Source organism: Rattus norvegicus, chromosome X, assembly GCF_036323735.1.
Source record: "Rattus norvegicus strain BN/NHsdMcwi chromosome X, GRCr8, whole genome shotgun sequence".
Taxonomy (NCBI): domain Eukaryota; kingdom Metazoa; phylum Chordata; class Mammalia; order Rodentia; family Muridae; genus Rattus; species Rattus norvegicus.
In genome coordinates this window covers 68,286,136-68,310,765 of record NC_086039.1, presented here as the reverse complement: position 1 = coordinate 68,310,765, position 24,630 = coordinate 68,286,136, and the positions used below count along the sequence as shown (strand labels likewise).

The window sequence follows — 24,630 nt, the reverse complement described above, 5'->3', positions numbered from 1 at the left end:
CTTGGGGCAGGCCAGGACTGGGCCTGCCATTGGGTTCCATGTTTAGTCCCAACCAGGTGGTGGCAGTACCTGGAGACACACCCAGGCTCCCGATGGGAACACCCCTTCTCCATCAACCTTTTCAGGCTGAGCCTGGTGCCAGCCAGGGCAGATGCCTATGGTCTGTGCCACAGAAGGACAGGATGGCTTGAGTGGAGGGACGGACTCAGGCTCCAGGGCAGCAGAACAAGGAGGCAGAGACACTTAGGAGGTAGAAAAGAGCAGGAAGGGCATGGGCACTTTAAACCGCCTGCTTCACAGGACAGCCACCGGTCCCGATCACCTCCGGTTTGGCAGAGGAATTCTCTCACACACAAGTACAGGCACACACATACAGACACACTATCACACTTCATCCCCCGACACCATGACACTAGTTTACACTCATTTCTCCATGTGGTTAATTTTTTTTTAGTTCTCATTTTTTTCTAAGAAAAAAGCAACAAGAAAATAATTCAGAGTTTATACAAAACATCTTTACATTATTTCTTCCAAAAAAGACTAGTATTTACACAAATGGCAACAGAATCAAAAACAAAAATCCCTTCCGACTGCCACCTGGAAGGGGCTGGCTGTTTTGCTCCCTCTCCCACCTGGCACTGGGGTGGGCAGCTGGCCAGGAGGCAGTGTGGAGGTGGGTGGTGTAAGGCCCAGCTCCTTCCATGGCAGCCCTGGGAGTGCCTGCAAGGCGCAGTTGAGTGGCAGTCTGTTAGCAGCCGTGCTGGCAAGGAGCTGGGGTCAAAGTGCACTGCAGGCTGGCCCAGCCCCAAGCAGCCTCTTCCTCTTTCCAGGCCCCTGCTCAAAACTATGGGCGGGGTGGGGGACAGTGGGAGCCATATTGAGTGAGTGGGGGTGTGTGTGTGCTTACTTGTACTAGAACCCAGGGAAGGAGCAGGCCATCTGGCCTTACACCGCTTACATCTATCTCCACCTTGAGCCAAAGATGCCGAAGGTAAGGAGAGAGACAGGGTGGTGGGGGGGAACTCCCAGCTCTGCAGGGCAAATAGCCACCTGGGCACCTCACCTCCCTCCACCCCCCATGAGGTCATCTGCCTGCAGCAGCTCTCCTGTTCCCCAGGCAACAGCCAATTAAGACATTAATTACCGTGAGAGTGAAGGAGGCAGGAGATGCCCAAGAATCCCACAAGGAAGGGATTTTTTTTTGGTAGAAGGGTGGTAGACACTACCCCACTGCTAGGAACAGCATTGTATCATGGGGGTCCAAAAAGGAGGGTGGCACTCTCCTCTCCCTGCTAGGCAGAAATAGCCATGGCCTACCCTCCCCCACTCCCCTGAACTACTGAGGAGTCTATAAAAGAAATGCCATCCTATGTTTCCTGGCTGGCCACATCCTGCCCCAGGCCCTCTTATACTGGGTCAGGCCAGGCTCAGAAAGCCTGGGGAGGGGCTGCCTTGTACATTTTCCCATTTTTCTCAAAAATAAAAAAAACAGATGAAAATGAGTTGACAGCTAAAAAAATCAACACAAAAGCATTAAAAACAGTGATGATAGTGGACAAGCAGTCCTGGGGATGGGTGAAGGGATGAGGAGGGGGCAGGGCCAGGGGGCTATCTCCCTGCCTGCAGTCCATCAGTGTCCAACCCTGCCCTCCAAGAAAGGGCACCCCCACAGAGCCCAGAGGCCTGGCCAGAGGGGGAAGGCACAAGAGCATGGGGATTGGGGGCACAAGCACCCCCCTCCGAAGCCCAAGGGGCAGGAAAAAAGGGGGATTATAAAAGCCAAGAAACTACAAAACTAAATACAAAGGTGGGCACAGCTGGCAAGGGGAGGGGTGTGGGGGAGAAAAGAGAGGCCAATCCAGGCCATGTGTCCTGTGGAGCCTGAGGCCATGCTGGGCCCTCAGACCTTGTAGTAGATGTTCGCCGGGCTCTGAGGTGGCATCTCCTGGACGATGTAGACAGGATGCCCGTAGTCCCCACTCACCTTCTCATAGTGGGGGCAGTAGTTGTTCTCTGTAGTCCGTAAGGGGATGATGATGTCGCTGGGCTCAGTGCCCGCTGTACCACTACCCCCTTTGGGGCTGGCTAGGGTACTGAGCGAGAGGGCAGCCGCCCGCTGCTGTGTATGCTTGCGATGTCGCTTGCGGAGCTTGAGTAGTAGGACTGTCAAAAAGATGATAATGAGCAGGAAGATGACGCAGCCAGCACCTACAGCTGCGAACAATGCTACCTTGGAGTTAAAGAAGCTGTCGGTGTCCCCGCTGCCACTACCACCTGCACCTGGGCCACTCTTCTCTTGCTGGTTCACAGTCTCTGAGGAAAGGGAAAGGAATCAATGGTCAGTCAGGAGACAATTGCAGTCAGCATGATGGCAGCAGACAATGCCACCATGGATCCAAAGAAACTATCTGGGTTCCTGATGCCACCACATTCACCAGAGATCCAGCATGTCTATGGGAGGAGGCAGGCAGCAGGTACTCCTTCAGATACAGGACAGAGAGGATGCCTGAGAAACACTGTCTGCAGAATACAGATATTCACTTACCATGCTTGCCATCAGAGTCCCCCTGGGACCCCCGACCAGGAGCCTGTGTGGCTGTCTTGACAGTGTTGTCTGACTCTTTGCTTGGCCGGCTGGTAGTCAACTGCTCAGGCGTTACGGCATTTGGATCTGAGGGCCAAGAGAAGACAGATCAGAGGGACGACTCTGCCAGCATGGGTGCTCTCAATTTCCTTAGGTGGGTTAAGAATGGCCTGAATGTTAGAGCTCTGCTCCTCTAACCCTCTGACTACTTCCCCACTACCAATATACCCCAGGCAACCAGCAACATGGGTAGCCCAAAAGCCTAACTAAGCGGGCACTCACCTTGCCCAACCTTCATAACAATCTTCATAGTGCGTGTACGGCACACACCTCCCTCTCGGTTCTCCAGCCCTTCCAAGCTCCCATTGGATGTTGCTGTAGGAAAAGGCCAGAGAAATCAGAAACTGGAGTTTTCAACTGACTTTTTCTTTGTCAGAATCAAGAGAGAGCCAAGAACAACGAACAGGAGTAGAGCATGACAAACAGCTCCTACCTCCCTTCCCCAAGCCCTTCTACCTGCCTCCCCATAGGAAGTAACAAAGCCAGCCAGGCCCATACTGAGCCCCTCTACTTAGGGCCCTCCTTGTGGCCAGGCCTTGGTCTTGGGAGCAACACTAAGGTGTGCCTTCTTACTGGGAGATGCTGCTCGGAACTGATGCCATTAGAAGGGCTTTGTCCTAGATTGGAAGGAATCCCACACAAGTGTGTGGCAAGAAAGGCTAAAGCCTCTATATTATCCCATCAAGTCCTTATGTGATCTGAGGAAAGGTGCCCATACACTTCTTTAGGAGGGTAGTGGCTAAAGAGTGAGCCAGGGCCTCACGGATGTTGGTCGCACACTACCACTGAGCTACATCCTCAGCCTTATTCACTTCTTGGGGCCTAAGACCCACCCCATCCCACCTTCCAGGGGGAAAACAAGGCAGTAAGTAAAGCTGGCCTATCTCAAAGGATTCAACCAACTCTACCATTCTCAAGAAAGGAAGAAAAAGGCACATGGATGGGAGGCCTTTCCCACCCGTGCCCTGGAGCCGAGGCAAGCTGCGGTGTGCTGAATGTTGGGAACAGAATTCTAAGGTCAGGCTGGGATCAGATCAGACAGCACAGTAATGTGTGCATGTGGTATCGCTGCACCATTCGGAAGCTGCCTACCCATAGGCAAGGAGGCTGCAGGAAGGCGGAGCTAAGCCTAGGGAAAGAGCCAGCGATGGGTGGGTTTGCACTCACATGTAATGTAGTAATCATGGTACTTTTTGAATTCCAGGCCCATGTAGTTGGGGCTGAACTCCTGGAACTTGATGGTAAAGCGGATTTCCTGCTGTGGCTTGTTGCAAGTGACCAGTACATTGGGATCAAGCACAGTGCTGCAAGCAGCTGCCTGCTCCGGCCGCACCAGGTACAGCTTGTAGTACTCGTAGGGCCGTCCTGCTTCTGCTCGGGGGCAGATGATGTCCAGCTTATCTCCAATCTTCGGGTAGATCACCAAGCCCTTCCCACTTAGGAACCTGCCCAGAAGAAAGAAAATGGTCACCGTCAAGGTTGGGAGCTCTGGCACTCTCAGAACCAGGTGATAGGACAGTGAACACCAGGCTAGTCCTACTGGGTGGAGATGGCAAATCAACCTTCTGCCCTTCCTCTATCCTTGGGCTGGGGGTGGGGAGAGAGAACCATGCTGCCAGCAGGGTGTGGAAGGGGTGGCCCATAGGCAAGGCTGCCAGGCTTTCAGTGCTTTGCAGGGTGGGGCAATGCCTGGCTAGGGGAGCCCTTTGTCCTAATGGGGCATTTCCGCAGGGGGGCTGACGTGGCCAAATCGGCCAGGTACCTATGTGTCAGGCCCAGGCTGACTGGAGGTGGTGCCCTATTCCCACACTTCCTAACACACTCACATTCCCTCAAAGGCCACTGCTCCTGCTACACACACACACACACACACACACACACACACACACACACACACACAGGGAGAGGGAGAGAGAGAGGGAGAGAGAGAGAGAACGAGCAAGCCCACACATGTCTTAGCCACCACCCCCGCAGCTCCCAGCCAAAGGCTAGGGGAGCACAACCTGCCTGAAGCCTGCCCCCCATCTTACTAATCTTGGGCATGATGGGGAGATAGAAACAAGCGATGGAGCCAGGATCTGATGGCCACCATCTCTGGTTAGGGCCAGGTCTACAGTACCATTCCGGTGATGCACCCAGTACAAGAGCCTAAATCCCCAAACTTGAGTAGTCTTTCCCTACTACAACGACTCAGGGAAGGAAAGAAAGGGTACTCCCATCGAGGATAGCAGAGGTTAGTGTAAGATAGGACCTCAGGAATTCCGTGTAGCTGTAATCTAACCTCTTGCTCCTACACTGCAGCTACTACAGACCCCAAGACGAGATGACTACATGCCTTGAGCTGGCTTCACTGTCTAACCTGGAAAACAGAGTAAAGAAATGAAGCTCTGCTGGCCATCAGCTTGTTCAGACCGAAGCTGAGGGCAAGGAGAAAGCACGTGTTGGAATCAAATCCCAAAGCTAGGCACTTAAGTAGCTCCATAGTCTGGGACAAGCTCTCTGAACTTCAATTTCTTCTCTTCATAACCCTAGGATTCGGTGGGACGAGCACCTAGAATCTTGTAGGAACTCAGTAAGATTGAATCCTTCTTTGAAATAGTCTGCCAAGAGGCAGGAGATCAGATACCAACATTAAGTTCTGTGGTTTCTTAGGCAAGACCTAGAAAGAGAAGATACAACTTGACTGTCATGGACTTGATTGTCTGGTTTGGTCCAAAAAAGTAAACAGCCCACACTTCAGCCACAGACACCTCCAGGCGATCTGTAGGCTACAGGTGAAGACGGTGCTTCATGTAGCCAGGTTGAGAGGCACTGAGAGGAAAAGATGGTTCATCGGGTGATAATACCATGATGCTCTGAAATGGCTTCATACAAAGATCAGGATGAGGGTGGATACCAGGTGAATGATAAAAATGTCGGGGCCTAGCAGCAGTGGACAGCAATGGGTAAGACAAAACCTAGGCTTGTGGATGACTCATAAAGCAAAGAGCAGCAAAGAGTAGAAAGAATCAAAGGAGGTGGAAATGAGATCGAGGACTACAGGGAAATTCCTCAAAGACCATGACAAGCAGCGTGGGTTTCATCTGCTTGGTGGCAGGCCCTCTAACAGAAAGGGTAATGGAGTACTAAAGGTAATCCATAGGAAGAATAAAACGAAGAGCATCATCCCATGTGTTGGTGCAGAATCCCAGGCTATCACAATGGAGTTCCACTGGCTGAGGCCCACAACACAGTAGGGACAAGCAATGAAGACGTATTGAAAGCTCCGGGCAGAAGCCTTCACACTGTCAAACATGCCCTTGCCCTGACATCTTCCTAGCAGAGGAGGGAATCTGACTAAGTGGCTGAAGCAGGTAGAAAAAGAAAAGGAAAAAAACAAACAAACAAACCAGCCCTCCTTCCATGTCATGTGACGTTCTACCAAGCTAAGAGGTGCCATCTTGATGTACAGGAGGGTCAAAGCCAGAAAGGGGTGCTTTGTCCTTTGGACTTTTAACTGTACAGCTCTGCAGCAGACAGAAAGTAAGCAAACAGGGCCTGGGGGCCCAAGTAAACATGTGAGATAAAATGCCCTCATCCCTTTTGCCATACAAAGACCATGAGTTTCAGGAAAGGTTGTGTAATTCTCACGGCATTTTCTCACTTTCCTCTGGTCCTGCCCAGGTAGCGAGAACAGACCATTTCTAACATTTCAGAACTCAAAGGTGCCCTAGGGAGCAAGCCCAGGCCCTTAATCTGAAGAAATGAGTGATCAGAGAACAATTCCCATTGACAAAAGCTCCCCAAATCCCTTAGACTTTAACAGAGCCTCAACAATGTCGGATACTTAGACAGTTGCACCCCAGCACAACTCTAACTGCAGCTACACCAGATGACATGAACATGGGAGACAGACTGGTTCACTTCCGAACCACTGGGCCCCAGCTTCTTCACTAGAGAAATGTGTCTGCTCTGGTACACTCTTGCACTACCACCCACCCAGACTCCAGAGCCTCAGGACTGAACAGGGCTTTTAGCTACTTGGGGTTCTACTTTGAACCCAGACACATTGAGGAAACAGATGTCTGCAGGGTGGGGGGAGGGGGAGAAGAAAGGACTATTGCCCCCAACACCCCTCAGAGTGTCTCCAACCTCAGTGAACAGACTTCATAAATATTCATCAGCTCATTTGCATAGCAGCCGGCAGAAGAAAACTCACCTTCTCCTAAAGTGTGGAAGGGAAAGGAGTCTAATGAGGCCTGCATCCCTGACCCCAATCCCACGCTTTCTTAGCATCTTCCCCTAACTGGAAAATTTTCACTCAGGAAAACTTCCTCAAAAGTGCCATGAGGAAGTCCAGGAAAGTACTTGGGACACTAGGGTTGGGTGTATAGCCAGTGACAGTGAATCCCAAAGCTGAGCACAGTGTTAGTGAAACTTTTAGGGGCACCATTACCTACCTCCTCCTTTCCTCACCAAGTTAAGAGTGGAAGGAGAGGAAGAGGAGGCAACCTCTAACTCTTACTACCTTTCAGAAAGGACTATCTCCCCACCCCGCCACACACACCATCAAGCCAAGCTTTCCTGCCTAGGGCCACCCCCAGACAAAGCCCTTTTCTAGAAAATAAGGGGATTGACATAGCCCTGCAGGAAGCCTAAAGCAGGTCGTCATGGCAACCTGAGGCCTTCCCTCCCTAGCCTCTGATAGCCCTGGGACCCCAAGGAGCCACCCCAGGGAGTAAAGACTTTAGGAAGGCAACTAGAACTGTTTCAGCTCCAGTCTTGTGGCCTGTCCTCTCCCCTCTTCCCTAGCCCATCTTCCCCTCAAATTTTCTCATTAGAAGTGCCACTGTAAACTACTCAAAAGAATTCTGAACTATGGAAAGCCCATGGGGTCTAGGGACAGTAGTGTCCAAGGCCCAGAAAAGACTAGAAACTAAATAGCCTTTACACCAGCAACTTAGTCCAGATGAGCTCCTGTCTACGTTTCTGTATGTCGCCTACAGAGGAAGAGCTTACAGTGGGGACACTTCTGCCTAGAAAGCTATTCTTGTCCCACCAGGCTGATTAGTCTTCCCTCCAACCTTTTCCTCAGGCTCTACCAGGCAGGTTTAAGGGGGAGCCTGTTTTCCAGCCATTCAAATCTAAATGTGGTAGAAGACTCTAGCCACAATTTTGGTTTGGTGACCCCACCGCTACCAGGCCTGTTCTCACCCCAGGATGGAAATACTAGTGAGGGACAGACCCCAAGCCAGAACTCAAGTCTGCTCTCATCCCAGCTAGGGTGGGGAGCCCCAAAATTAAAGGCTCCTCTTTCCCTCCCCCAGCTCCACCCAGCCCCCGAGGCAGCAGGAGCAGGCCTGGCGTGTCCCAGCAGTGCCCGCCCAGGCGTGGGTGGGCAGGAACAGCAGCTGGGCCCTGGCACACACAGCTCTGTCGGAGGCAGGCAAGCCAGAAGAGTCCTAGAGGAAGTCACTCTCCCCACCTACACAAACTATGCCCGCCTCTTTGTCCCACCTGACCATAGTTAGTCTACTGGGCTTTACCCACACCCCCTGCCATGTTTTCCCTGGAGTTCCTAAGAGGAAGGCATTCCAGAGAGGAACCAAAGGAGCTACGCAGAGCTGGGAGGGGCAGAGTGCCAGCCAGTGAGTTAGGATAGGTCACCTGTGCACAGTGCCCTCCGAGTGAAGCCTCAGAAAGCTAAATGAAGCTGGAACACTACTTCCCCCACACAGGCAGGGCCTGAGTCATAAAGCAGATACAGGCCCGTCTGGGAAGTGAGAGAGGAGGAACCCAGGGGCAGTGGCGGTCTGGTTCAAACCCCACTTTGAATTCCTGTTCCCTGCATCAGGATGATATGGGGAGAATGGCACACAATACAGCTCTGCCTCTCCCCGACTCAACAAGTCACTGGCTGACTTCAGACATTTCCCCTTTCTGCGCACATGCCTCCTTCTCTGGAAAGTGGAGCCAGTGCCTACTTCCCAGGGCTGTTGGGAGCACCCAATGAGATCATCTATGAGAATGCATTGTAAGTAGCAAGGTACTACCTGCCTATTACTTAGCATGCCAACCACAGTCATTTAGAAGTAGCAAGCTGAAAATCCTTATACTTCTGCCTTGCTGGCACGCTGACCCCAAACCACCAGCACCCAATCATACATGGGAGAAGGGACTTTGAGAGCCTCAGAAGGCCACCACTGAGCAGCCCCCACTTCAGATGCCCTTATAATCACGTGAACTATCCCCCAAACCTGGCATTCCCATGACAACCAGCAGTCTCCTTGTTAGCCCAGTGACCTCATACATAGCCCTAATCCCAGAAAACAGTGCTGAACACCAAGTAGTATCCAAGGCCCAGCCATCCCCATGTTCCTAAGCTAGTAAGGCAACTGAGGGCCCCAAGAGCCCTAGACAAGAAAGGGAATCCCCACCTCAGCTCCCTTGTAGGCTCTTCTGGCCTTTCCTTGCTTCCCTGGGTGGGGTCAGAGAACAGGAACCTTTAGGGCTCCCAGGCTCTCACCTGTGGCCAACTAGACATAAAATTGAATAGTCAGGTCCCTAGCCACTCTGGAAAGGAGTCCCTTGGGCTGGCTTCCCCAGGACTGTGAGTTAGAACAGCTGTGAGGGGGCTGGGTCCAACACTTTAGCTTGTAACAGGCAAGCATGGGTTGGGGTCTGCAGCTGCCCCACCCAAGCTGAATGGAGTCAAGGGTCCTGAATGCCGAACTGAGCCCCCACCCCACCCCACCCCACCCCCATCGAAGGGGAAGGTTTGTAATGTGATCTGGAACACATTCCCACTCCTTGGAGGTGGGGGAACCTGAGTGGGGAGCAGTATAGGGTCAGAATGGGACTGAGAGACTGAAGTGCAGCAGCTGGACTTGGCTGAGGACTCAAGTGTGAGGCTTACCGGCTGCCCCAAGTTCCCAAGGGGAAGCAGCTGGGGGAGGTGGCTGCCCTGGGACCATTTAGCCCATGTCCCCTCTACAGGCCCCAAACATGCTCGCTCTGCTTTCGGCCAAAGCCCAGTAGGACCAAACCCATCTTCCTACCGTCTACTCTTGGGGCAAATCTGACAGGAGGGGCCCAGGAAGCTGAAGTTCCTATCACCCAGGGACTACCACCTGGACAGCAGTTCAGGAGATAGATAAGACCAGCAGTCTTAAGCCAGCCCTTCCAGCTCCCCAGAGCTGGGGCTGCGTGTGCCCTGGAACCTAGAAGCAGACCCCATCACTTCTTTATTTTGATTTTTTTTCCCAAGGAGGAAGCAATTAAGCAGGGTTTATAGGCACTGGGAGATTTTTAGAGGGAGGGGTGCCAGCTCCTGACAAGGCTGAGGAGAGGGGACCAAAAGCCAGGAGAGGAAGAGGGGAGGGCTAAGAGAAAATGAGCCTGCGAGGGAGAGCACGGGCATGTGCGAGAAACAAAAGGACTTGAGAAAAAGAGGCAGAGAGTGACTAAGAGTGAGAGGGAGTGTGAGAAAGAGAGAGAGCAGGCGAGCCTGGCTGGAGAGGGAGGTGAGCTCCACTCTCACAGGGTGTGAGCAGGCAACAATGTGGGCCTGAGAGGGAGAACTCAGACAGGACACAAGGAAGCAGAGACAGACAGTATTTATTAGAAAAGCTGGGACAGCCTGAGGGTTGGGTGCGGTGGCAAGGCAGCCCCCAGAGTTGAGGGCAGTGCCTCGGTCCTGTCCTCTTGCCCTGCACCCAGTGCCAACAAACGCAGACATAGACTGCATTCCAGACCCCTGAGCATCGATGAAATGGGGTTGGTGGGGGGGACCACCAGGATCAGTCCAAACTGTTCCCAGAATCTGCTCGATTATGGGATAGAGACTAGGCAGGTTCTACAGAGTCCAAAGTCAGTCCCCTACACATCCTCAGGATGCCTGTCCTCAGCTGGAGGTGGACTGGCTGGAGAGCAGAGGGGACACAGCCTTCTCAAGCTTGTAAACTGCTCTAAAGGCAGAGAACACATAAAGAGGGGCGCTCCCAGGATCTTGTTTCTCCCAGCAACCTCAACTCTGCAGGAGGGCTCTTCTCCAGCTGTGGAGTTGCGTGGTATCTCGACCCAAGAGAGCAATTAGGTCATTCCCATGAGCCCCTGGGATGGGCTACCCTAGGGGGAATGCAATTCTCCTAGCTAAGGAGCACTTCCAGCCTCCACCCTTACATCGAAGAACTAGGCACTTCACAAGCTCTTCCCATGGGCTCAACAGCCTAGAGGGTTCCCAGAACAATTTGAGCCCCAGCAGTTAAGGCACAGTGACCAAACAGGCTTCAGAGTAAGGTAGAAATCCCTGCCAGTCAGTCCCTTTCCTTGTACAGATGCAGAAACCTCCATCCTGACCCCACTCTAGCCACAGATGAGTAATGGGATCCTACCTTAACCCAAGGAGAAAACAAGAAGCCCTCTTCTCTCACTTTAGGAGTGAGATACACCATCCCTGCGACTCAAGGGGCCAAGGCAAACAAGAACCTAGGAAGTTAGCAGACAGCCCACAAGAGTGGACAGGAGGAAATTCCAGAAACAGGAATCTGGGAACACGGAAGGAACAGGTCAGCGAACACCTCCCCCCTGCCCCCCCCCCCGTTTTACACTAACTGCGTTGTCCACACACTCCCTGGGCTGCCAGAAAATGGGAAGGGCAATTACGACCCTGAGTACCAATGTGGGTCCTAGATGCCATAAGAGAAAAAGGTCCAGAGGTCATAACAGCCTAAGCTACTCCCCACCAACAGCCCAGAAACCACTGAGCCACCGCCCTGAAAGGTGTGTGTTGTTTAGAGATGGGAGGGGGCAGAGTTAGGAAGGAGAAGAAAGAAAAGGATCTCCTTTCTATCACTGCCCCTCAAACCATAGGAGAAAAAGCATGGCTCTCTAGTCCCGGGGGGGGGGGGGCAACGGCTAGGATCTGCCTGGACAGGAATCACACGTTCCGCACCCACCTCCCTCGCTGCCTCCACTACCATTCTCAGACCTGACTGGATCTAGAAGAGGCTCTGGTGCCTAGCTCAATTGGACCCCCGACGGGCACTGGATCGAACCCCCTCCTCAAACAAACCCTCTTCCACTCCGCCCTTCTCCACCCGACGCCTTTGTGAGCCTGGAAGCAGCGCCCGCCTTTCTACCTCCCCGGCAGAGAGAAATGGGGGGGGGGTGTGCAAGAAGAGACGGCAAAGAGAAAGACAGGGAGGCAAACAGACAGGGAAGAAAGACAAATGAAAATAGGAGAAGCTGGAGAAGGGATACAGATGCTGCCACTCGCCCCGGGGCGCTAGGTCCCGAGCCGACCTGACACCTAAGCAAATGAGGAACCTGTGTTCTGGCCTGGTCCCTTGCTCAGGTCGATCTCACCCATGGAGTGGCTGTGAGCGAAATCCACCACGTTCCCAGAGGCCCTGGAGTGGGCTGCTTACTCGCCCCCACCCAGCTCTCGGGTGCGCTCTGGAGCGCCCAGACATTCTATCTGCCTGGTGTGACCAACGGACTCGATCCGGACTTGAGGAGGCTAGGGCTGAACCGAAGGGTCGAAACCCAGCTAAGTGCCCCCACCCCACCCTTCTGCATCTTACCCCAACTGCCCGCAAGAAAACACCAGAAAAGGCCAGATATAAAATAGGCCTCCTACGGACAATCCCCCCCCACAGGCACTTGGGGGTGTCCGACCTCAACCCCAAAGAAGTGCCTCCCACCCCCAGGGACCAGAGTAGATAAGTTACTCACTTAGGGTTAAGAGAGCTCCAGGACACGGGCTCCAGGTTCTTGGCCAACGGCGTGGCAAGCCGGCACAGCGTCAGCACGACCATAGCCACAAGCCACTTGCTGAGCCAACGCTGCCCAGGCCGGGCCATTTTCCCGGGGGCAGGATGCACTTCAGGATCCCCTAGCACCTCCTCAGCAAAGCTCGCCTCGCCTGCCCTTGCCGCGCAGCGCTCGGAGCCACTTAGGCGCCCATCCTCCGCAGCCGCCGGCCTTGAAGCACTCTCCTCCCGCCGGCCTCGGGGTCGCTCTCCTGCGCCCGGCTGGCCAGGAGGATTCACTGGGCAGGCGTCCCCAACCCGCGCATGGACTGCTGCCTCGGAGGACTTTCTCCCCTGGCCTCTCCGCCGCACGAGGCGCGACGGGGGCTCGCCGCCCCCGAGTGATCCCGCCGGATTCCGATCGGCTCTCCCAGACTGTTTGAGACTGCGAGTCCTCTCCCCGACCGGGTCTCTCTGCAGAGCGCTCAGTGGTTGCCCCGACGCCTCGACCGTCCTGGGATTGACGCCTCTGGGAAGAAGAGGCGGGTTGTCTCCCAACAATGCGAGCTCGGTCCCCAGGCTCCGGACTGGGTCCCCCTAGCACGGACTCCGTTCCTCCGGGCCACTGTGGGACTCCGCGCCGGCGCGTCCCACGACAGCTTCTACTTTAGCACCGGCCCTTCTCAGTATACTTAAAAGACTAGTACGGCCCTACTGAGCAAATCAGTCCCATCAATTTGCGCCTCTGAAGCCTCGGCCGGGCAGCCCGGCAGCCGGGTCGCCAAGTCCTTAATCCCCGGCGATTGAGCCGGAGTGTCGGCAGTCAGTGCGAATCTCACACACCCCCCACTGCTGTCCAGCGCGCATCGACTCCCTCCGCTGCCGCTGAGCTTTCTACTCTCCTGCTCAGGCGAGTACAAGGCCAACCCTGCTCCTTCGAACCAATAGAAAGCTCTGTGACGGGGTCCTTGCCCCATACCACGCCCACAGAGCAGGAAGGGGTGGGGCTTCGGGGAGCTCTTAAGGACGCTGCTCTCTCGATGGCACTAATAAGAATGTGCGACTCTTGCGGCTGTGGTTGTGTCGCGCTTAGTCTAGTTCCCAGGGAGTTCTTAAGAAGTTGGTGCTTCCCAAAAGCTGCTGGCCTGCTCTCCTTTATGTCTACTGACCTAGACCAGACAAGCCCTGTCCCAAGTACCTCCAGAAAGCACCGTTCTTGCGTTCTTTTTACACACACAAACACCCCCCATGCGCATACTCGCATACCAGTCCCAGAATCCCACTCTGTGCCCACTTCTGTCAGCCTGCCTACTCCCAGTCCACTATCCACACTCCGTTGGGCGGTCTTTCTGTCCTCGCAATGCACTCCTTCTTTGCTTTAACCACAAGAGTGATAGCTATGGGTGGTGGAGACTCAGAAAAAGTATTGTGTCCAAAGGGGAGGAGGAATTTATTTGCATCTAGTGAACCAAGCTTTCAAAAATTTCATCTTTGAGAGTGAGCCCTTTGGGACCCTCCACCCCGACTCCGAGCACGCAGATTTAGTCAGTCCTGTCTGAAGGCACAGGAAAGGACCTGGGTAGGTAAGTAGGGACAAGAGGTCACAAACTATACAGAAAGCTCCAGGACCGGGGAAAGGAGCAGAAGAGAAGCCTTTTGAAAGAGCAAAAGCAGGCATCTGGGCCCTGAGATCCCGGACTCCAGCCTTTCCAGGCCTCGGCCTCACCATCTGGGTCTTTGTCTCCCAGCACTGGCCCATTCTCTCCGCCCCTCCTTGTCTCTTTGCTTATAATTTGGCTCAATCCCATAGCTCAGACCCTCCCGGTCTGACCTACTCGCCTTCCTCAGGTCCCAGCGGACGTACCCACGTGCTAATGTCTCCCTCTGCTGGCCTTCTATAGACTTGCGGGCTCCTGGGACAAGCGGAGGCCTCCCACCCGGAGCCTGACAAGCAAGTCTGGCACTCAGAGCACAGAGACAAGAGCCACCACTTGGTGTCGGTGTAAGAAAGGTGGAAGAGATCTGGGGGGAAAGATCTGGGTTGAGAACTACAGAAGTTAGAAAGCCTTCCTCTACGAGCCCCTCCTTTTTCTCCTCAGCTGCTCCCTCTTCTCTTTCTCTTCTTAACGAATCGGGATTCTGTAACTTAGGGCCTTAGGCTTACTAGGCAAGGTCTCTACCAAGAACCAAAGTCCAGCTCCTTCTTGTTGCTTCTCTAAGGAGATAATTGAGCCCCATTCTTTAGGGGCTCTGCCATTTATATGAGTTCCATGTCTATTAACTTACTCGAGGGAGACTGAGCTATGGCGTCCTTCACTGCCTCATGTAACGATCTCTGTCGTTGTAATGGGGGCAGCTCTGTGGGGGAAAGTAAGGAGGAAGAAACTGAGCTTCTTGTACCTTCGGAGCTGGAGACCTTGCAACATTCGATGGTTCTGGGTACACAGTCTAGGATCATTGTTTTCCCTGGACTCTGCCCTGGGATGTAAGCAGATCAAGGAGAGATAGAAGGTAGAAAGACATACCAGCAGTCCACCTGAGACCCACACCATCAAAGGGCTTCCAGATGGGAATCTAGAAAGCAGCCAGCTGCTTACAAAATATCTACGCGGCATCAAGGACCACTGTAGATGATTTTCTTTCACCACCCTTTGAAATCAGCTCTGCTATCCCTGTTTTTACTTCAGAGGGAAAGTAAGGCTCAGGCTTGATGTAGCCTGTCCTATCCCCTGGGGTCATTCCTGGTATCTCTGTCCCCAGTCCTATGACCATTCTCTTATACAATCCAGATGGACCCGCTTGCAGCTGCTCCATGAATCCCCACTCTCTTGGCTCATGGAAAATTACAAACTTCGAGGTTCCTGGAAAATCATGGCCTTCAGGATGGCCAGACCACTGCTTTTCCCTCACAGGTCTCAGAAGGTCACTAGACTAAGGACAGGTTGTTCATTTTAGCCTTAGAGCAAAGGTCTTCTCAGACAGGATCACTAGTGCTAAGCCCAAACTGGCCCCAGATTTTTCCTTTTCATGGCCAACGTGTCTTGTGCCTTTCCAGAGGACAGCCCCACACTAAATGGGAGCTACCGGACTTGGGAAACTGAGGAAGACAGAAGTAGTTTCCGAGTGTGCCAACATCTAAGTCTGGGCAGAAGGGGCAATGGAAGATGAGGACAGAACTCTTAGGTCCAGACTTGTCCAACACTGCTCATCTCTGGTCATACCACTGTCCCTCTGCCTCAGCCTGCCCACACTAGCTACAGGAACCTCAGGAGCATGGCTAGACTAGATGTGTACTCTCTGCTTCAATCAGGGCCAGCAGCTGCAAAGTTTCCTCCCTTGCCTGACCCTGGCAGGTTCTCAGTTGTAGAGATCCAGGTTCACTGACTAAGGAAGAAAAGTAATTCTCTAGGGGATCCTGGGAGGAAGGCAGAATCTGTGGAGAATGCTATATTTTTTTACCCAAGCTCTTACTAGTCCACAGACTGTCCCAATCTAAGACTTCCAGGTCATCGTATCAGCACACACACACACACACACACACACACACACACACAGAGAGAGAGAGAGAGAGAGAGAGAGAGAGAGAGAGACAGACACACACACAGACACACAGACACAGACACACACACACAGAAACACACAGACACACACACACATACACACACAGACACACAGACACACACACAGAGAGACACACAGACACACACACAGAGACACACACACACACACACAGAGACACACAGACACAGAGAGACACACAGACACAGAGAGACACACAGACACAGACACACACACACAGAGACACACAGACACAGACACAGACACACACAGACAGACACAGACACACACACACAGAGAGACACACAGACACAGACACAGACACAGACACAGACACACACAGACACACACAGACACACACACACACACACACACTCCAGTACACACACACACACACACACACACACACTCCAGTCCTCAAGACCTCCTGTGTTTCCTAAGCACTGGCTAGGGCTAGTGGTATAAAGAACCCTTGACCACAGCAGTGTTAAGCATTGTGGGCCTGAGGTCTACCTAAGTGTGTAAAAAACATATGGTAGCCACAGGAGACTTCAGGCTCTGGGTAGCATGTGTGGACACACACACACACACACACACACACACACACACACACACGATCTGTGCCTTTCTGGGCCCAGCTGCCCACACCATAGGAGGAAAGAGAGACTCGCTTTCAGCTTTATCATCTTGGGCAAATCACTTCACCTCTGAAGGGCCTGTTACTGTTCTGCGGCCTGGAGGGCGGTCATTCCTCCTTCACAGCTCCCTGGGAGTACTTAATGAGAAAATGTGGACGCCAAGGCTCAGCCTCATACCTGGCCTACCACGGGGCTTACTAAATGGAAACAATTATTCTTCCATAGAGCCTCCCATGAAGACACTCTCATCCCTGGCGACACACATTCAGGCCAGTTCACACACGCTTTATGTGCCACACACATAGTTTCCAATCCCTTCTGGTTTTGCATACGTGTCTGCATTCACATACAAACCCTCTCTCCTTCTTTGCTGAGCACCCACTGGCAAGGTGAGGTTCTGACCTTCTGGAACCTAGAGTCTAATCCTTGGTTTCTCATATTCACTACACCTACAGAGATGGGAAGACCACCTCCTTTCCATTTCTGTGAATCATGCCCTTGACCCCTCTCTGCCTGACTTATACTCAAGATACAGCAGTGAAACTGCTCACCCAAGGCCACACTGCCAGGAAGCAGTCAGGCCATTTGGACAAACAACTTGACTTTCTAATCACAGCTCTCTGGTCTAGCACAAGACTCTGGACTGAGGAGTGGTGTTTTGCTGAGCCACCAAGAGCAGCCAGAGGCAACAACTGGAAAAGCAAAGGAAGGGTTGAGGAACAAGTATCCTGACCCCTGGTGCCATGCCAACTGGTGAACCCAGTGGAGCTGGCCACCCTCTGATCTCTCAATAGTCATCTCTGGCAACCCTGTGCCCCTTTCTGCCCCTCCTATAGCTGTACATACCCACTCCCTCCAGGCAAAGAAGAGTCCCCTTCGTTAGCCCCACTCCCTCCGGAAGCCAGAAACAGCAAGTGACTGCTTTCATATGGTGCTACAACTTTCTTTAGTGCTTGCAACATCCCTGACATTATGCATTGACCTGCTTTAAACATAAAAAGCCCAAGGCTTCGAGTTTAAGTTCAGCGTCGTTACATCCTGTCCTCTGTTCTGCCATCTTTAGTTTGAAAGGGGCTCTATCTCTTGTTTAGCAGCTTAGCCTCAACCATGAGTGCTTCCCTAGCCTCTTAACAGAGGTCAGCTGATCTCCAGGTTAGGCCCAAGATAACTTCCTGCCTCCAGTGAATGTCTTGGCTTTTCCCAAATGACTATCTCTAGGTCTGGCCCAGGGAGAGCACAGGATGGAGAGAGCTACCCCACTCTTCCTCCTCCCCCTATTCGTTCCAGGACCCTAGAACTGTACTGCAGAGCTCTATGCTCCGGAAGAGTGTTTCACAACAGTGACCAGGGAATGTGGGGCTGATCTCAAAGGCCAAAGGTTCAACCATTCTTTCTCCCTATCTCCTCCCTATCCTGGCTTCAGCTGCATGCCTGCTTTATGGGTGTTTGCACTGAGATCATCTTGATCTGTCAGGTGACAGCCCAGCTTTGGTCAGGCTGATAGCATCTGGAATGAGACGAGCTCCACCAAGCCCAGTCCCTCTCCTTCTCTGTGTCTCTGTACTGCCTCATGCCCCTTTGATCCCATCCTGGATCCCTAGCATCTGCAACAAGTCTGTAGGCCCCATTCCAGCAAGTAGCTTGACCTTGTACCCAAAAGAGCTTGGATGGGGTGTACAGAGAGCATAGGAGAGCTGGAGCCTAGCAGGTGGATGATGCTCTGATCTGCAACAGGGGTCTGGGCATTTCTAAGGCATCACCTGTGGTGTCTCAGCCCCCTTGTGTTTTACTGAGCAGATCTCAGTTCCCTCTACAAGGTCCTCTGTCCTGGCTTCTCTCTGGTACAGCAAGAGGTAGCCCAGGTTCAGGGGAAGCCTGGAGCACTGTGGCCCAGGCCACCTGTTGCTCCCTCACTCTGGTTACCTGGAGAATGTACAAGGAGGGGCGAGGCCATTCATCACTGTCTAGGGCTAAAGAATTCAGGGGAAGGGAACAGCAGCTGTCCCCACTTATCACTGACCCCAGCCTGGTTCCCTATCTTAGATGGGGGAGGGCAATGGTGCCTGGAGAAACAGTACCTTTGCCCAGACCAGAGAAAACACCGGAGAAAACACCGGACACACCAGGCTCTCTGTTTACAGAGTAAAGTTGCTGTGGAGGAACAAGCGAGATTGAGCAAGCTATGGAACATTCCAAGGAGTTGCAGCTGTCTGGAAGATCTAAGCCCTCATAAGCCTGTGCACTGATTTCTTGCCTCACACTCCCATAAACAGGCTGAAGGGTCAGATTCTAGGTTTTCTTCACTGATAACCTCAGCCCTGTGGGAGACAAGTCATGAGTTGCTGGGGACATCCTTGGACAGATAAAGGTCTGAATCCACCTTTCCAGAAAACTCCTGGCAGATAATAGTACTCCGGCCCACTGCCCTGTCCTTGAGTTAATTCAGACAACATGGCTGACATTGAAACCTCCCCCCCTGCTCACAACTTAGCCCAGGTGGGCTTTATGCCACATCCCTACCTCCATCTACTTCCTACAAGACCTCAATGTGTTCCTAGACTTTTAGTCTCCCCACTAAGCCCCACGGCCAGGCCTCTACCTCCCCAAAACTGCCTAAGGAGGTCAGGCTCAAATGCTGATTCATCTCGATTAACAAGCCACCTGGAATCCTCCTGCACAGACCATTTTCACTCTCACCTTGCAGCCTAGCTCGTCTTTCACAGCCCTTCTTCAGGATACATAGCAAAGCATAGACCAACCTCTGCCTTTTACCAAGGGCATGTGAGCTTTCTGCCAGGGATTTGTCCTGGACAGAAGTGTGAAGGCAGAAAGATTAGGAACCCCAAAAGGGGAGTTCTTGAGGAATTAGGGTTCCAAAGACAAGAGAAGGAAGGGGTGGCTCTCAAAGGTGGCAAAAGAGGGTTTGGGGCAGGTGAGGGGATCAAAGGCATGGAGTCCCAGAGGAAGAAGTTCCCTTTTTCTAGTACTGTCTCTATTCTTCAAACTCTGTCTCCCTCCAATGGTGAGTTTGGAAATTGCAGTCTCAAGGCTGACCCAGCCATGAGCCTGACCACGCAACAATCCAACAGCAGGAGGGGTTCAGGAGTCTGTCTATCTGCAGTGCTGGCTGGGTCTAAAAGAAGCCAGGAATGCATCCCCTCCCTTTTCTGTCTACCATCTGTCCCAAGATGGAAAATTAAAGTATCAAGTCTATCCTTAAGCACTTACGTCTGGAGGCCCTCTTAGAAGACATGCTAGTCTTGCCTCACGGTACTGGCTGAAATTGCTATTTGAACCCAGGTTATTTATGTGCATCTAATTAATTATGTGCATCTCATTAAATACCACCCTAAAACGGAATTCTCTGACTGTTTCTCCTTTATCTGTTGTGCAAAGACTAAGTAAAAGGGTGGGCATACAGGGAGGAACTCAATAATTGTTAATAGTAGTGTAGACAGTGAAAGCTACAATTTAATGAGCACCTATTATGCTCCAGGCGCTTTGTTTATATTCTGTCACACAAAATTTATTTTATATACAGACAAGGAAGTCAGGGCTCCCAGATGTTAAGCAACTTAAACATCATCCCCTACCTAGCCAAGGAGGTGTAGAAGCAGAGGTTTGACACAGGCATCCCTGACTCTTAGTTATGGGTATGTCAGTCTTCTATGTGACGGATGCAACCTTTGTCCTTGAAAAGGATACAAGGATGACTACAAGTCAGTTCCTAACAACACAGCTGGCGTGAACCCCAGTGAAGTTTGTGTAGTGCAGTATACATAGTGGCTTGCTGTATATAATATTTCCTGTCTCCCATCCCAGGGCAACTCTGCTGTATCTTGTCATTAGCACACAGACAAATCAGCTTAGATGCTCAGTCTTCCACATGCTGCCAAACGGGGCAGCTGGTCAAGTAAAAGACTCCTGCCATCAGCAGACCCAGGAAAATGTCAAGACTCCAGGGCTAAGGAGAACGAGTCCCTTAGAAGTTTGTTCAAAACCCGGGATCAGCATGGGTCAGTCCAGTTCACAAACACTACTGGCCTTCTCCAGAAGTCTGCCATGTTCTGAGTCCTGAAACCTAATACACCAAAAAGAATCAGATTTGGTAATATATGCTGGTAATTACAGCCATTGATATATGAAAACAGGAAAATAAGACGTTCAGTTTCGTCCACAGTGAATTTGAGGCTAGTCTAAGTTACATGAGGTGTTAAGAGGTGAGGGGGGGGGCAGAGGCAGACACACAGAGAAAGAGAGAGTCATATGACTCCTGTCTTTGATGTTATACTGTTGGCTAACTCTCAAGCCAGCAAGTGCCTTAAAAAAGAGGCCCCCATCAACCTGATCTCTACCTTTGAAAAATCTTTATCTTATGTGTACGGGCATTTTGATTATAAGAATTTCTGTGCAACACATGTGGGCTTGGTGCCTTATGAGAGGTCAGAGGAGGACATTAGGTCTCCTAGAACTGGAATTAGGCATGGCTGCAAGCCACCATGTGGATGCTACGAACCAAACCAGAGCATCTGCAAAAGCAGCAGGTGTTATTAACTGCTGAGCCATCCCTCCAGGGCCCTGAACTTTACTCTTCTCTGGCTTTGCTTCAGAAATCTAATCTGTGTGCAGCCTGATGACCCTGGAGGAAGCTGAGGTAGATTACTCTAGCCCAAGGAACCGCTCCATGAAGATCCCTTTGGGAGCTCAATTGTTGACCTGGGCAAGATAAATGCCTGTTTTGGCTTGAGCCAACTGTGAGAGATAGGGGTTGGCGCACCCCCTTCCCCTTTTCTATCTCCTCACTGATATGGTCACAGTCAGACATTAAGGCATAGAACTCAGTAACTGTGATCCCTTTCCTTTTTTTTTCTTCATTTGGTGAGGAGCATACTAATTAATGCAGAAAATCTTGACTCTAACCCCCAGCACCCGCCCCCAGGCCCCCAGGCTCCTGGGCCCCCAGGACCTCCCTCCTATGACCCACTGCTGAACAAGAGCACAGTGGGCACACTCTTGGAAGGGACATGCTTTCATTTGTAACTCATCTTCCACCAGTGCCTGACAGGCTCACTTCTAGCCTGGTTGATTGCTAAGACCAATAGCATTTGCCTGGTACTCAGAAAATCGGCCCTCCGGGTGCTGATTAGAAGAGATGGGCTTACTTGCTGCTGTCCTGCACATCCAGAGCCTCCATAAAAAGCAGAGCCAGCAGCCTGCCCCAAAGGCATTCAGGTCACCAAGCCTCCCTGACATGCTTAGTCACTCTCCTGATGAAATCAGGACGCTGGAGTCAGAGGTGTCCAGGTAGGCATTGTGAACAGCACATGTCACCCCCCCACAGTCCCCCAAGGGTCCTGGACAGGGCAGGGCTGTCACTCAGGCTTCATTGTGAGGGGCCAAGAGCCTAGTTCACAGTCATGGCAAAGGTTGAATGACCCATGAAAAGCATTTATGTGGCAAATGCCATAGAAGGATTAGACCTGCTTAGCTGTCTTCCACCTCTTCAAATATTTGCTCGCCATTTATATCGCATTCCTGCTTTTCATTTTTATTGAAACTTGTCTTTGGAGTCTACATTTCTTTTGTTGTGTTACCGTTTTTCAGGTTATTCTTTATTTTATGACAACTTCACAGAGATAGAATCTGTAAGCCATAAAATCTGCTCCTTTAAAGTGCACAAACCCAAGGGCTAGGGTGTGGCTTTTCAACAAAGTGTTTGCCTGCCATGCTAAAGGCCCTGAGTTCCACTCTCTGCAGCACCAAAATCAGTCACTCAACCAATCAATTAGTGGTGCTTCGATCGGTACATTTTAATGCACTTGGTTTGCTGTGAAAACATTACTGTAGAGTAATGTCACAAGATTTCCCTACCACCTTGATAAACCTATGTCTGTTATCAGGCACTACCCATCTAATTCCTCATTCCTCATTCTTCCCACTCTCCAACTCCTGGTGAAGGCTATTTTTTTCTTGGTAGGTTTGCCTATCCTAAATATGTCATGTAAATGTATATACTATGTGGTCTTTGGTAACTGGCTTTTTATACAGGATTTATTTTAGAGGTTCATCCGTGTTGGATGATGCTTCTACATGATATTCTTCTGTATGGACGGATGATATGACTTTATCCCTTCATCCATTCCTAAATATTTGGGTTGGTTCTACTCCTGGCTATTAAGACTCACGACGTGGAAAGATTGTTCAGTGGTTAGAAAAAGTGTTTGCTCTTGCAGAGAACCAGGGATCAACTCCAGCATCCTCATGGTAGCTCACAACTGTCTATAACTCCAGACCCAAGGGATCTGATGATGTGATGTCCTCTTCTAGGAATGGACATACAGACACACAGACACACAGACACACACATGAACACACACACACACACACACACACACACACACACACACACACACACACGCAAACCAGAACCCATCAAAATCTATAAAACTAAAATCTCAGTTTGAGTCCCAAAACAAAGAGTTAATGTTCCCACTGACAACCTCCAGGAAGATGCTGCTACTTAGGCAAGGACCAGGCAGTCCTTTGTTCTCCTCAGCAGACCCTCAAGTGATTAGCTAAATTTCATCCACATTAGGGAAAGGCAGCCTTCTTTACTCAGTCCACCACCTTATAGTTAATATCGGGGGTTAGTGGTAGGGAGCTCTTGTTAATCTTGCAAAGGACAAGGGTTGGGTTACCAGAACTACATGTTGGTTCATGGTCATCTGTACATAACTTCAGATCCAGGGGATCGAATGCCCTCTTCTGGCCTCCTCAAGCATATGGGATACACATGGTGCTCAGACACACAAATGTGTACATATAAAAAAGTAACTCTAACATCATCCAAAATCCCACTCATAGAAATATCCAGAATAAACATTTGCATTTGGTGGCATTGTTATTGTTATGTTTTTTCTTCTGGCAGCAAGCTTCAGGGCTTTATTGTACACTGCGCAGGGGCTCACACATTCACCCACCTATTCACAGTGTTTTAAGTCATTACTACCTTAAGATTCCTAGCAACTCTTCGTGATTTCTATATGGACTTTTGAAGACAATATAGTCAGGAAGACTCTTAAGTTTTCTTTCCTTATATACAGATACCATTATTCACAGAATTTACTTTTACATAGATATTAAAAATTATACTAGAATTTATCACTTACTAACTTCATTTTTTCCTTCTAAATCTCTTTACGGTCTTCACTGTCCCATTAATTTCCTACTCTTCATTTCACAGTGAACACAATATCTATGTACTTCTTTAGATTTTTCTGGACCTTTCTTGACAAAGAAGACCATGAGGACCTTTCAGGAGATACAGCTTCAGAATCCAGATGATAGACACAAGAAGTCTACAGCCAGGGACAAAGTCAGTAGGAAACACACATGCTTGAGATCTAGAGAACAGAGTGAGATCTCCCAGCTCATGTGGTAGAGGAAAAAGGAATCGAGAAGCACAGGGATATTCCAACAGAGGGTCGGGAAAAGAAAGGCACCCATAGGAACTCGGACTTTTAGGTGTGAGAGAGCTAGAAATACTGGAGCATAGCCTCTACAGAGGAGATAGTGGGGTTTTATTTTGTTTTGCTTTGCTTTGTTTTGTTTTAAGACAAGGTATTTCTATGCATCCTGATTGGCTTTGCACTCTAGATCCTGTAGCTCAGTCTCTAGCGTAGTTGAATTGTAGATGCTGGACCCACATTCCAGAATAATGTGAGATCAAACATCTGTACATCGCATGATTCAGTCAAGTTAACATGCAAAATTAACCACTAAAAGACCATCTCCTGCCAACTTATCACCAATACACATCTTTATAAACCAAGTTTAACCTTCAAAGACTGTAAAAAGTCATAATGCCACCCAGCATGATACAATATACTGTGTTCAGTCAAAATTTCACTAACCCTTACCCCAGAAAAGAAGGTAAGGCTTTTTGATAATGTTATCTTCTCCAGACATCTTGTAGCTTAAATATATTATAAAAGTAATAATACTCAGATACTGGGATGATAAAACTAAATAGGTCTCTGTCTCTCACAAGAACACTCAT

The 24,630-nt window shown here is 50.9% G+C and overlaps 1 protein-coding gene and 1 non-coding gene across 2 annotated transcripts; both read right to left on the bottom strand.

Annotated features, from left to right (window-relative positions):
• Positions 1–430: 430 nt before the first annotated feature.
• On the bottom strand, positions 431–13,237 carry Efnb1 (ephrin B1). Its single transcript, NM_017089.3, has 5 exons — positions 12,359–13,237; positions 3,812–4,089; positions 2,867–2,959; positions 2,546–2,671; positions 431–2,313 (listed from the first exon to the last, which is right to left on the bottom strand). The coding sequence occupies exons 1-5, from the start codon at positions 12,484–12,486 to the stop codon at positions 1,901–1,903; spliced, it is 1,038 nt and encodes a 345-aa protein (NP_058785.2). The 5' UTR covers positions 12,487–13,237; the 3' UTR covers positions 431–1,900.
• On the bottom strand, positions 11,421–11,492 carry Mir3573 (microRNA 3573). Its single transcript, NR_037364.1, has one exon. It is a non-coding gene; the product is annotated as a microRNA 3573 (primary transcript).
• Positions 13,238–24,630: the final 11,393 nt, after the last annotated feature.